The 13,730-nt window shown below is 40.5% G+C and overlaps 1 protein-coding gene across 2 annotated transcripts in view; it reads right to left on the bottom strand.

Moving 5' to 3' along the window:
- SCAPER (S-phase cyclin A associated protein in the ER) overlaps positions 1-13,730 on the bottom strand; it is a 183,024-nt gene that overhangs the window by 52,772 nt on the left and 116,522 nt on the right. For both annotated transcript variants that reach the window (XM_066635063.1, XM_066635064.1), the window contains one exon: positions 7,277-7,400. In XM_066635063.1, coding sequence (XP_066491160.1) covers positions 7,277-7,400 — 124 coding nt within the window. The remainder of the gene's footprint in view (positions 1-7,276; positions 7,401-13,730) is intronic.

Raw genomic sequence — 13,730 nt, forward strand, 5'->3', positions numbered from 1 at the left:
TGTTTTATAGGTTCTGTAAGTGTTTTTGATCAAGTAATCTGCTTCCTTGGGGCAGGAGACTATTCCAAACAGCACCCACACAAATCTTCCAGTTTTTACAACTGATACAATACCTGCTCACTTGCAGAACTCAGGACTGGCTTTGGGAGAGTCTAAGGCAGAAACAGCTCCATGAAATGAAATGGGCAATGACAATGAAATGGGGGAATGGATCAAATTCTTAGGAGTATAATCATAGTTGTAGCTGTGCAACAGCTTGGGTAGGGAAAGAAATAGTCAGAAACATCTTCAATTCATTGTCAACATTTACCCCTACCTGAGTCACAGTTCTCATCTTCGAAAAGGGCAAGAAGGGAGTAGGTATAGAGAAGCTAAAATATCCAAAACTTTATTTAAAAACACATTTTCAAAGTTCCACTTTTAACCTGTAATATCTGACACACAGAGACTCACACACAAGCACACACACTTAAAAGCCTTGTAATAACAATGGAAGACTGAAGGACAGGGCAGAAATGTTGGAAGGGTTGGGTTATTTAAAAAAAATCCCTTGTTTAACCTTAAGTAACTCTTGGCTGCCGCCACAGGATAATATTTTGTGAAGGCCTTTACTCTTAAAAGCAGAATATGCTTCTAAAGTGGGATGCCTTCGGGGGATATGTACGAAGGGGTGTTGTACACCTTGTGCTCTTATCTCTGATCGTTTCATTCCTTGTGTTTGAACCCTGTTCTCATAATCAGTAGGGCTGCTATGGCTTCTGCAGACATAAAGCCTTTGGGCTTGCCTGAACAGAAACACTTTGGAAAATGGGCACTTTTAGAGAGAATATCTGCAGTAAATACTGCTGTTGGTTTTCTCTCTCTCCCCTCCCCTCCCCAACTGAACAATTAAGCTATGAAGCTGGGAGCAGACACTGTTTCCTAAGGTGGGTGGTCTGCCGAGGTCAGGGTTGAGGCCAATAGCAGGGCGGAGGAAGGAAAGATAAAGCTGACTGGCATTACCTGGTCAGGGACTAAACAAAGCTCTTAGCTCCCGACAGTTCCAACACTTCAGCCTTTAGACAGAAACAAGAAGGAATAACACAGAAAGAGAACAATGGCAAGTAAGCCTGAAAATCAAATGAAGCCCCACTGATGCACTAAAAATATGTACACTGGTATTACTTTGACAATAATATTAATTTCTATTAAGAGTTTAATTCTTCTCCATTATTCATTCAAATCAGAAATGGGTATCCATTCAAAAGGAATTCAATTAGGAAATATGGTAAGGAAGAGAGACTGTCTCTGAGTTATCAGATTAGTAACAAAAGTAAAGATGAGACAGCCACAAGACAGGTAGTTTCAAAATGTCCCATATGAAATATGTTACTCTGTTGCAGTAGAAATCAACTCAAGCAAACAGAGACAAGGGTCAACAACTTATTAGGCGTTCTAATACTAGTGCCAGGGTGCTGGAGGCGCAGTATAGGGCAAAACCTGGCATTGGGCCCCTATGATTCATTGGGTACCTGCATCCCCCCAAACTTATCAGCATATGATGGCCACTGCCAGCATTTCCTGCCCTCTCCACTGGCCAATGGAAGAATACTTTAGAGGCTACCCACAAATACACAGAAGCCTCTGGAGCTTCTTAGTTGACTCAAGCTGCTGATACGGGGGGGGGGGGAGGTTCAAGTGTGGGACTGACCAGGTGGGCTCACTGATGATCATGGTTCCTACCCCTGACATCACCTACGGCCCAGACTTTTTATATCCTTGTTCATGACAGCAACTATTATTTCCTTTTGAGAAAGGTGTGGTAAATATTTTAGGAAAAAAAGACACACGCATATACATTATGAGATGGTTCTCTATGTGTGGTACTTTGACACACCTTTAGAAAGAGATAGGGTATGTAATGTGTATTCTGTGGGACAACTGAGTAAATGTAAATTATTGCAATACATTCACCAACGTACATTAAAATGGTCCTATACACTTCTTTAATAATTAAACCTTGTTAGCAAATGTGTGACACAGTAGCTGGCCAATATTTAAATAAATCATATAAGATATCTTGATTTTAAAATGTCCAGGCAATATCTATGTAAACTGTCATGAAGATGCAACCAAAAACAAAAGATTAGTAATTACAGTAGACATACTATACAAGATGTTTCACAATGAGGAACCACTACAGAAACAGCACAGTGGGGTTACAAACTGAATATGGGCATAGGTGATTAATTTTTACATACTAAATTTAAGCTCGTTCGGTTTTTCATTATTTCTCATTCCCCCCCCCTTTTTTTAAAAGGAAAATGTAATTTTAAGCTTATTAAAGTGTTGGTGGAAGACAAAAAAACCCCAAGAATTATTTTAAAAAAACTGAGGTGGGAAGAGCTCTCCTTTTCTCTGGAGATTTTCCCATGCCTAGCTTTCCACAGCACTTTCTAGAAGACCCTAGCAAAAAGCATAAAATCTGTACAAAGCAGCAATGATATGCCTTCCAATACAGAGTGTCATACATTCGATCCTACGCATGTTTACGCAGAATTAATTTTCACTAGGTTCAATGGAGATTTCTCCTAAGTACGTACATGTGTATTTAATCACAGCTCTAGTGTAATAATTTGCTTTAGGACAGGTTAGGTATCTAAAGAAACACCTACCGAGTTGGATCCAGAGGTCCCTGTCTGCATTAAGAAAAAATTTCCCACTCACAAAAACAACATATTAGACCACATGCTAGAGTCAAGTGACAATGCCCATCCATGCAGCTAGGTGATGCATCAGTAGAAGATGGGGAGGGGGGAAGAGGCCAACAGATTCAGGATACCCTTCACCCTAAGCTTGCTGCAGCTACCTCCCTCACCCACAAACACGAGTTGCATTGATCAACTTTCTTCCCACAAAAGCAGGTGTGCGCAAACCCCGGCCCTGGGGCCACATGCTGCCCTCGAGGCCTCTCAATGTGGCCCTCAGGGAGCCCCCAGTCTCCAATGAGCCTCTGGCCCTCCGGAGATTTGTTGGAGCCCACACTGGCCCAACACAACTGCTATCAAGGTGAGAGCAACTGTTTGACCTCTTGCATGAGCTGTGGGATGAGGGCTCCCTCCACTGCTTGCTGTTTCACATCTGTGATGCAGTAGTGGCAGCAAAGCAAAGGCCAGCCTTGCTTTGTGCAAGGCCTTTTATAGGTCTTGAGCTATTGCAAGACCTTCATTCATTCATATAAGTTCATCTTTAATATATTCATTTATGTATATTTATGTAAATGTATTCAAATTTTAAATGTAAATTAATTCTTTTTTTTCCGCAGCCCCCAACACAGTGTCAGAGAGATGATGTGGCCCTCCTGCCAAAAACTTTGGACACCCCTGCACTAAAGTATGCAGAAAGCTAATCACCTGCTCCTTACTGAAGAAATAGCACCTCACATTGTTTCTTCAAACATGGAAGTGTGGGACTTCCAGTTTGATTTACAAGAGCTCCTTCATTTTCATAGTCCCTTTAAATCAGATTGGAAGTACAGTGATGCCTCGCAAGATGAATGCCTCGCACAATGAAAAACTCGCAAGACGAAAGTGTTTTGTGATTTTTTTGGTGACTCGCTAGATGAATTTTTCTATGGCCGTGCTTCGCAAGATGAATTTTTTTGCATTTTTTTGGTTTTGTTTTAAATCGCGCTTCGCAAGACGAAATTTTCGCAACGACTCACGGAATGAATTAATTTCGTCTTGCGAGGCATCACTGTACCACACTTCTGGTTTTGAAGAAACCATGAGAGGAGCATGGTAAGGGGCATTATTTATTTATTATATTTCTAGCCTGCCTTTCCTCCACTTACATGGACCCCCAAGATGGCTTACAAGAAAAACAAGAATATACAAAGCTTATAGTGCTGAGGCATCACTGGGCAAAGTTCTGGGCTGTGCTAACCCCACCTGAGTGCAACTCACTGCTTCCATTAACTGCCTCAGCTGGTCTCCAGTCCACCTTCCCTTCCCCTTCTCTCCCCCAGTTAGTTTTAAAGCTAACTTTTAAAAGCAGGAAGAGAAAATGCTTGGGGAAGAAGAGTGGTGATTTCTAGAGCATCTCCTAGGCTGCCAATCTCTTTCTTGCCATACACTTCTGCTTTCCAGTTCCTGTTTTTTAACATGAGCTTAGTAATGGAAAGAGGAGCGACAGTGCTGGTTGTGGTAAGGCATGCACTTGCACAAAATAAAGGGGAGACAGTGGTGGCTCAGCTCAGATGGGCTGTGTGAGTGTACATGTGTTCCATTTATCTAAGCCAGTGGTTTTCAACCTTTTTCATCTCACTGAGAAGGCACTAAAATTGTCAAGGCACACTATCAGTTTTCAATTGACAAGGCACACCATACTGCCAGCAGGAGCTTGCATCCCCCAGCGGCCCTACCAACAAATGACCCCCCCCCCCAACTCCAGCAGCACTCCTGCAGACCATCCAGAGCACACCAGTGTGCCATGGCACACTGGCTGAAAATGGTGGATCTAAGCAATATGATTTCAAAGTGAATACAAAAAGGAAAAATGCATTCCCACAAAATGTTCTAAATAATTAAGATTTCCTGATTAATTTTTTCCAAGTTACAATGAATGCTATTCATGCATAATTTGTCCAGAATTTGGACATAGTTTAAGTATCCCACATAAGAGGTAATGAAAACAAGAATGGAGAGTTTCTTCCCCCCACCTCTTCATTCTCAGGTTTACAAAACTATGGAAACATTTAATCCATTGTGGGCAGTGACACTTCTGAGGGGAAAGCACAAACTGAACGAACAAAAGCACCTAAGACCAAGTTCAGGTGGGCTCAGATTGCTGCCTTGCTCAGCTTATCACCGAAAGCATTTGAAAATGTCTCTTTGATCTACCTGAGAACGTATGATTAGAAATTAATCTGTCTTGTTCCATACAGGGTATTTTTTTAAAAACATAAAAAGACAAATATTGAAACATAGTTCATAACCTCAACTTTGCACTAAAATATTTTATTTAAAGGTTGCATCATGAAATCCAAGGTTCACAATGAAGTTTTAATAGGAATGGAAGCATCTCTTTGCAGATAAGCAAGTAACTGTAATTTTCTAAGTTAAAAGTTCTAAGTTGCTATAAGAAGCAACCAGAGTTTTCAGTTCAAACTAGAAAATGTTATTCTCTCATACATTTCATTCATCTCACTCAAGAAAAATTTATTTTTTCTTTGCTATATAATAAATCTGTTTCCAAAAAAAAAAAAAAAATCTGGGCACTCAGCAGCTAAATTCACATTAAACATAATTTTCACTCTCTTGTGTCACTAAGATCTCATTTTAACAATCAGAACCAGTTCCTATAAACCCTTCCAGTATTCTAATAAAAACTTTCAGTCATCTACTCCTTTCCTCATGCTTCCTCTTCTGCTCCATTTTCCTTCTTGAATCTAGGGAGTGATGGAGGTGGGTGGACAAATCAGGTAGGATGACGAGGACCATAGCAAAGGAGTATTCATTTCCATAAGGTACATGCTGTAGGAAAAACCACTTTTTCTTTGTTCTGAATCTACCACCTATCATATTCACTGGATGGCAAATCTTCTACAATTATGAAACAACAAAGCCTTCAGGATGAAACAAATTTCCTATAACATAAGCTTTCCAATCCATTTTATCAGAGGCAGATACCATGACAGAGGGAGAAGAACTTCTCTTTGTCTATTGTCTTTACACCATACATAGTTTTAGAAACCTTTACCATGCTTCCCCTTAGTTGTATTTTTTCCTAAATTAAAAAAGTTCCAAATGTTTTAGTCTTTCCTTGCAAAGGAGATATTCCAATCCCCTAATAATTTCTGTTGTTCTTTGTTGCCCTCTTTCAATTCTTTTGAATGCAAGAACGTTTCAAGTTTGATCCCAAGCATCTGTAGGCAGAGGTGGTAAAGACCCCTGTGTGGAACCTTGGAAAGCGTTACCAATCAGCAGAGACAAAACTGATACAGAAGGACCAATGGGCTGACTAAGTGTAGATGGACCAATAGGCTGACTCAGAGGTAACCTATCTCTTTGGAGATGGGCAACCAGAATTGCCCACAGCATTCAAAATGTAACTGCATCAGACATTTGATATTAAGATGGATTAACAGCTAAAGGATTTATTTTACAGCTTCAACCATAAAGATTAGTGTCCTGCAGTAAAAACAGCAACCATATTATGCCTGTCTATGTAAAAGCTAAGGATGGTAAATGGAGCATATCTCCAACTGTATTCTTTGTTTTCCTCCAGACCTTTCTGTGTAAGAGGAAGGAGGCAAGGAGGACTCAATGAATATGTCACTACTAAAAAGCAAAGTTGACAAGTTGAGTTTGGGTTCCCTTTGGAGGGTCTCTCCTTAAGTGTTTGTCAACTGTCCTATGCCTTGTTGATTCTAGCAGTGCCACATAAATTATTTAAGGCACGTACATAACTTTTCAATTAACAAACTGCTTGGCTCATGAAAACATGCACACACACTCACAATTTATAAGCAGCAATCCTAGACTAAATATCTCATGATGAGCAGGTCATGATGAATTAAAAATGAGTTTCTAATAAAATATTTAATGACCTCTGAAATTAAGCGAAGTTAGAAATTTTGCCATTAAGTGTATCTTATTTTTTAAAAATTTCATTTGCAAACCTGTTAAGACATGCAGTTTAGGTATTAAAAATATAGAAGAGAGTATAAGAGAACTCTTTTGTGGAGGCTCAAATTCTGAGCCTCACTCTATACATGAGGATCAAAGGAAGGTTTGTTTAAACCTGGTCTGCCCCTAAAGTGGGAGGCTTGAGTGGGTGGGGGATGCTGATTTTTAGAGCCAAACACTCTTCCCATCCATGGATTGGAGCTTGATTACTTGGCAAAAATTTCATGTACTATACGTGAGTATCTACGGTAGTATTCTCCCCATACTGCACATCAGGAAAACAGAGGTTGAAAGGGAGTGACTTGCTTAAGGTCACCTATGGAGCTCATGGCAAAGTCTTGATTCAAACCAAGGATGTCTCAATTTGCAGCTTAGTTTTTCAGGGATTAAGCTACACCAGTTTCTAAGTATTATCCAGACTCAGAATAAAGTCTTGAACTAGCAGCCGTCTGTAACACTTTCCAGCCCCATTGCTCTTTTATCTTAAGGGCACATCACAGAAGACACTGATGTCAGTGGTCCTTTATGAAAGACTTATCACAATTAATCCCAAAACATGGCATTTTGGCAGAATGGAACTATAAAGTGAAGAAAAAAGTATTACATACCATTAACTGGTGCATCAACAGGTCCATTAAAAAAGTAATCTTGTTACTTAACAACACATAGGTGCAGTTTTCCACACAGTTACTGCAGGCCAGGTGGTAAGCATTGATTGTACTGCAGAGTGACCTAAGGGGAAAAAAGCGAGATGTTGAAAAATGAAAAGGGAAAATTTGCCAACCAAGACTGTCAATAGTTACATGGAAACAATTGTCTGAATTTGACTTTTATGCCCCAGAGATAAGGAAAGATTATATAACCAAATACTGTGAAAATATCATAAAGTTAACCCAATAATGAAGTGTTTTTTGGCAATCCATTCCAAAACCTTGGAAGTTGATGTTTCTGCCACAGAACTAAGCCATTTCCCTAAAAGGTGATTTTTAGAATGGAAATATCAGTTTCATATAGGATACTAAATAAATAAATATTTGTATTTATATTTATTAATATTAAAACATTAAGTTTTTAAAAAGATAAAAAAGTTACCTTTTTATTTGTACCAAAACTTTTAAATGTTTAAATATTGTTTAAAATGGTAAATGCAGGTTATAAACATTATACATGGCCAAGATGTTACAAACTTCTTCTGAGAAGCTACCCAAAAATTTGCATTCACATTGCTGATTGGCTTAACTATTGCCCACCCACATGGTTCTGTTGGCAGCAATTGTACGCCCATCATAAAGCGCAGAACTTATTATTACAGAGTGTCAATTGTAATACGATTGGATCTTATGCTGAACCAATTTTAAATCACGGGTCCACTTTATTATTATCCCCGTACAGCAGATAGATAGAGAAGACTGAGGCTGAGAGGGAATAGCTTGTCAAAGGCCACCTAGTGAGTTCATGGTAGAGGTGAGATTTGAATCAGGGAAGTCTCAATCCACAGCTCCACTACACTTAACCAACTCAACAAAATGCTGGACTACTAGATGCTGAACTAGATGGGCCTTTAACTTGATCCCACAGGTTAAGATGAACTTTCTTCAAAGAACGTTACCTGAAACAGTGTTTCTCTTGAAACAAATTCTGGGGGAATGTTTTATGGTGTGCACAGTACAACAAGGAATCAAAGTTTAGGATGATTCCTTTTTGTACTGTGCATACCATTAAACATTCCCCCAGAATTTGTTTCAAGGGAAACAAAGTTTGACAGTGTGAACCTTTACTTTTTCAGACTTAAAAATGGGTGTGTACATGCTAAACTGAAGATTTATAGTGAGAATCCATACAGCAACATGGGCTTTCTTTTCAAATTATCAGGTTCTCTTTGTGACATGTAATTAAGTCTGCATAAGATGGCTTTGGCATTTGCTCTGTGGCCAAAATGCATACGTAAAACTAACCAAATACAGTACTTGGAAAACAGTGGGTTTTTTTGAAAGAATGGAACCTCCTTTGCACAGACTAGTATAATAAAATGTGACACACTTGATTTCTTAAAACTACCCTCAATAAAAGATGGTCTGCAAATAAACACAGTTGAACATTTTTTAATAATACAAAAAGAATTCTGCCATTCTGCCATCAAAAAGATTCTGCCATTCACAGGTGAAGATGTTTTGCAAGAAATCTAACCTTAGGGAAAGACAATCAATGGCCATAGTAACAAAATCTTCAGGGAGAAAAGATACACAAACACCATCTTCCTGTCTAATTGAGAACACTCAGTAGGGACCAGTTTATAAAGGCATCGCTGCAATCTCAAACAAGCGTAAGGAAAGCAAGGTGTGAGAAAAGCAGGAGTGGGAAAAAAGACCACACAATACATGAGTGCATCTGAATTATTTTTATTCTTGATAATGGCCATAACAGTTCACCGCATAAACAAAAGGACTGGTTCTTTCTACTGTAACCTTCAGGGAACCATTTACACTTGCCTTAAGGCTGTGAAAAGAGTTACCAAAACAAAAACAGTTTTTTAAACTGGGGAGCCACTTTGTACACAACTGGCCACTTTATTATGTTTCTTGGCCCTTTCTATCCCCACTGCTTCAGAACGCCGATCCTTGCAGGAGTAACCTCTGAACAAGCAGAGCACTCCATCCCCTCAGTCATTACGCGCCTGATGTGTTCCGTGCATCAGCAAGTGAGGGAATGAAGAGAGAGAGGTTCTGGCATGTCAAGGTCCAATGCCCCCCCCCAGGTGAGTTTAGCCTAGCAGAGATTGTTTCCGAGAGGTTCAGGTTTCCTAAGCTCCTCACTGCCCAGGCTATCCTTACTATCAAGGCCTGGCTCTTGCACCTGCAGTGGCTAACACTGGTGAGAGTATTCCCACAGCCTTCTCTTCCTCTGAGCCCATTTCCTGGCTGTTACTGGTGATTGGAGTCATCACATGAACTTCAGAAACACCACACACAGAGCTATTTATTTGCAAGATGATGGATGAGCGTGTAACATGGGGTTCAATAATATTTTTTTAAGTACTTGAAAAATAAAACTGACGATTTAACCCAGGTGAGGAACTCAGGTCTAAAATTCATAATGGCCTGCCCTGCTCTTCCCACAAGGTAGAGGTGGAAACTGGTTGAACCAGCCATGAAGGAATGAGTGAATGAAACCTTAATGCCGTGATCCTTGCCTCAGATGCTGCTGCTGTGAAGAGGATTCACTAGATTCTCTTCTGAATGCTACAATAAATTTAAATAGGTGAATGTCTTTTAAAATAATCATTTTTGAAAATATTTTAATTGATTATCTTGAGTTCCATTTCAGGCTGTTTAGAAACAAATTGGTTGTTTTAATGTAACATGACCAAAGCCAGACAATACATGAAATCATTGCAAAGTGAAAGAATTTCAGAACTTCGAGAATCGCTGCCATAACGTTGCATGAACTCCGATGGAAGAGCAATCTGTATTTTATTGTTTTCCAGATTGTGTCAGGTAAAAAAGCACTAAGAAGTTCTAAAAAAGCAAACTGTGCATTTGGAATAAAAAGGTGGTACTGCTTGATATTTATTTTTCACCACAACATGGAGAGATTTAAAAAACAGAGGGGGGGGTGGAATGGTGAGATAAGCTTGTTAACTATAGACTGTTATAATTAGAATCTGTTTAAAAATATTTGTTGCTCATGTTCTGATCTACCATTTTTAAATTCAGAATTGGAGGTGCCAGTAATGGAGCAGACCCCAGGTGGTTTACAGTGTTAAATGGCAGATTAAAGTCAGCACAACTAATTCCTTTATTTTAATCTTATTAAAGGGAACAACAGCTGTCAACAGTCACCACTTCTGTACAAGGTCTCCAAGGCAAGCAGAGTATGGTTTCTATACTAAGGAAGGATTTTTTCCCCTTTATCATAAAAGGTTTATAGAACTCCACCTTCAGTATTTTTGTCAATGGAGGCATTTCCTAATTTCCACTCTGCTAGGAACAGAACAAATCAAAAGATGTATTCAGAATACCAATAGGTTTTTATAAATTTTTGAATGCTATATGACTGTTTGATGCCCACTATTGTTCTAAATTTTGTCTTAGAGCCCCTAAATGCACTTTAAAAACATGTTAGATGCTAGACACTACCCCTACAAATAATGGAGACCCTGGTGCATGATTTCCTACTCATCAGAAGTAAATCCCAATAAAATCCTGCTCATTTTTTGTTATATTGTATAATGCATAATATTGCTGCAAGAAACTGTTGTGCATCTGGAAGCACTTTTGTAATAAATTCACTTCTACTGTTTTGTGACTGTGAAAGAAGGGAAACTTTGTCTCTCCTAAGGGTTTGATTGCCCATCAAACATGCTTAAGTCCAAGATGTTCTGCATACAGGTGCATGATTAAAGGAAACGGTTTTGGTAACATCATTACAGATAACACATGTGCAAATGGCAGTCCTCATGCCCACCCCCAGTGAGGGACAGAACAGATACCTGCTGAGTTTAGAGTTTTAAATACACATGTGAACCAACTATTAGGCATTGTCTTTTACAAATATTCAACAGGGTAGAACACACACAGGGGGAGGGGAAGGACCAGCATTGTAGCAGCAGGTAGTGCACATTAGAAGAGACAGTTGGCATCCTTCAGTCTCGGAAGACTATGGTGTCACGCTCTGAATGGTGGTTCTGGAACAGTGTCCTCTCCAGAGCGCGAAGCCTGGGTAAAGTAGGTATGGAGGATAGGCTGTCACCCATGCAGCAAATCCCCCCTCTCCACGTCGCTGAAATGGTCCAATGGAAAGGCAGAGGCCAAAACGGATGGTTCCAGCGGCGTCGCAGGAGTTGCCAGAACGTGACTGTGTCCAGCCATGAACTGCCTCAGGGACTCCGGCTCTGGATTTTGCCTCGAGGTTGACTCCTGAAGCCTTTTCCATAACTGGATGTAGCCACAAGGCAGTGGAGGTTTGGGATCAGAGTTTTCCTTCTCTCAGATGAGCTGCCTTCCCAGGCTGACGAGTCTCATCTACCCAGTGGCTGTTTAGTCGCCTCTTACGACAAGTACAGCCAAACTGAGGGCCTATTCTTATCCCCAGCCCCCAGGGGAAAGCACATTAGAAGAGAAGTGGGCCGATATTAGCTACTTATGGGGGGGGGGGGCTAAGTCTTGGCAGAGAGAGAGAGAGAGAGAGACACTGTTGTATATGCTGCCCATGCTCCAAAATTGGGCTGAGCTGGACTTTGAACTTAAGTTTCCAAGAGCAGGAAAGGACAGAAGTCAAATGTAAAACTGTTGATACAAGGGTTGGGTTGGGCAGAGAGTTTGGGAATGATTTTAGTTACTGTCAGAGCTACTGGAAGCTTGGAAGTGACCTTCAGCCTGCCTGTGCATTAGAACATCTGCAGATAATCCCCATACATATGTTCCAACTCTTTCTACGGGTGTTCTTATGAAGGTGTGCAGGTTGGAGAGGAGCCTCTTGCTGCTCTCACCCCCCCCCCCCAAGCATGTTTACTTTATCCCTACTCAATGTCTGTAAGGGCTTATTATGCTGCCTTATATTTTGACTGAGGTTCATATGACATCATTTCAGCATTATGATCCTTGATTTCAGAGGGAATCCTGATTTATTTAAATGCAAGTAAGCTTAGGCCACAAGTGCAGAAGGCAGAGCAAGGAGAGTCCATCAAGTACCCACAAATTGGCTCTTCAGGGGCAGGTGCCCCACACTTCTAGCAAGCAAGACTTTCAGGACTACAGACATCCCGGCCCTGGAGGTCTCATCTACACTGCAGTTTTGAGAAGGTAAGAAATGATAGAAGTCTTTTCAAAACACTTTTTCAAAAAGTCTTCAAAAGACTTTTGAAGTCTTTTCTTCAAAATGATAGAAGTCTTTTCAAAAAGGGTACATAGCCAGTGTGTATGTGCACTTGCTCCACATGGCACTGCTAATCAAAGGACACAATGCCTCACCCTCTGCACCAGATTCAGTTTAATGATCAAAATCAGTGGCTGTCTAGTAAGTCAAACCATATTTGTGTACCCCTGCTAATGATCCTAGTTAGCAGAATGCAGGTTCACAGATTTTATATATATTAAGTTAGAATGCATTCAATCAGAATGCATATGCATGTTTGCACTTACCTCTCTCTCTCTCTCACCTCAGATTTCTTAATCTTTTAAGTGACTAATGCATGCCTTTTAGACATCTGAGACAGGAAGGACAAACTATAGGTTATAAAATACTTTATGATTTATCTTTATTCTCCATCTCTCTCCAAAAGTATCAAAAAGGTCACCAAGCAATCCCTTCACAATGCCTAAAGGAGCGAGTTCTTTCGATGTTAGCCACTTATCCGAATAGCAAATGCTATTGATGGTTAATCTGTGTATGATATGTCTGCACTGCCTGAGTGCTGAGCGGTTTTACCAGAAAACTACTGCAAGTAACTTTGGCAGGCTTTGCCTAATCTCATTTCCTGTGACAAATAACACTCCACTTCTAGATTTTCTAGCAGTCAGTCTGTCCATGAGACTGACTGAGATGGTCACCTCAGGTGATTGGTGGAGGGCACTTACTTCTGTCCACCTGCCAACATCCATCACTTCTCATCTTTCTTCTCGTCCTACTCCCTGGATTTAACAAGACAGACAAGAATGGACTAGAACAGTGGTTCCCAAACTCCTACAGGGGAGTTGGGAACCAGGGGAGTGTTTGCGTGGGTGGGGAGGGGGCAGTGACAGTGCTGCAGAGATCACAGTGCTGCCAAAGACCTTTTTACTTACCTGGGTGGCAGTGCTGGTCTCCTGCAATGTCCTGAAGGCTCACAGCCCCCTCTGCAGCTTGTTTACAAAGCCCTTCTATTTAAAACTACTTCCCAATTCCCCTGAAAACTAGAAGTAGCTTTAGATTGGAGATAAGGGTTTTGTAAACAAGCTGCGGAGATCAGATGGGGCTGCAAGCCTCCAGGACTTTGCAGAGGGACAAAGTTGCCTCCCAGGTAAATAAAAAAGACCCTTGGCATCTCTGCAGCAATGTTGCTGCCATCAGAGCAGGGCCACTCCC

Source organism: Tiliqua scincoides, chromosome 8, assembly GCF_035046505.1.
Source record: "Tiliqua scincoides isolate rTilSci1 chromosome 8, rTilSci1.hap2, whole genome shotgun sequence".
NCBI lineage: Eukaryota > Metazoa > Chordata > Lepidosauria > Squamata > Scincidae > Tiliqua > Tiliqua scincoides.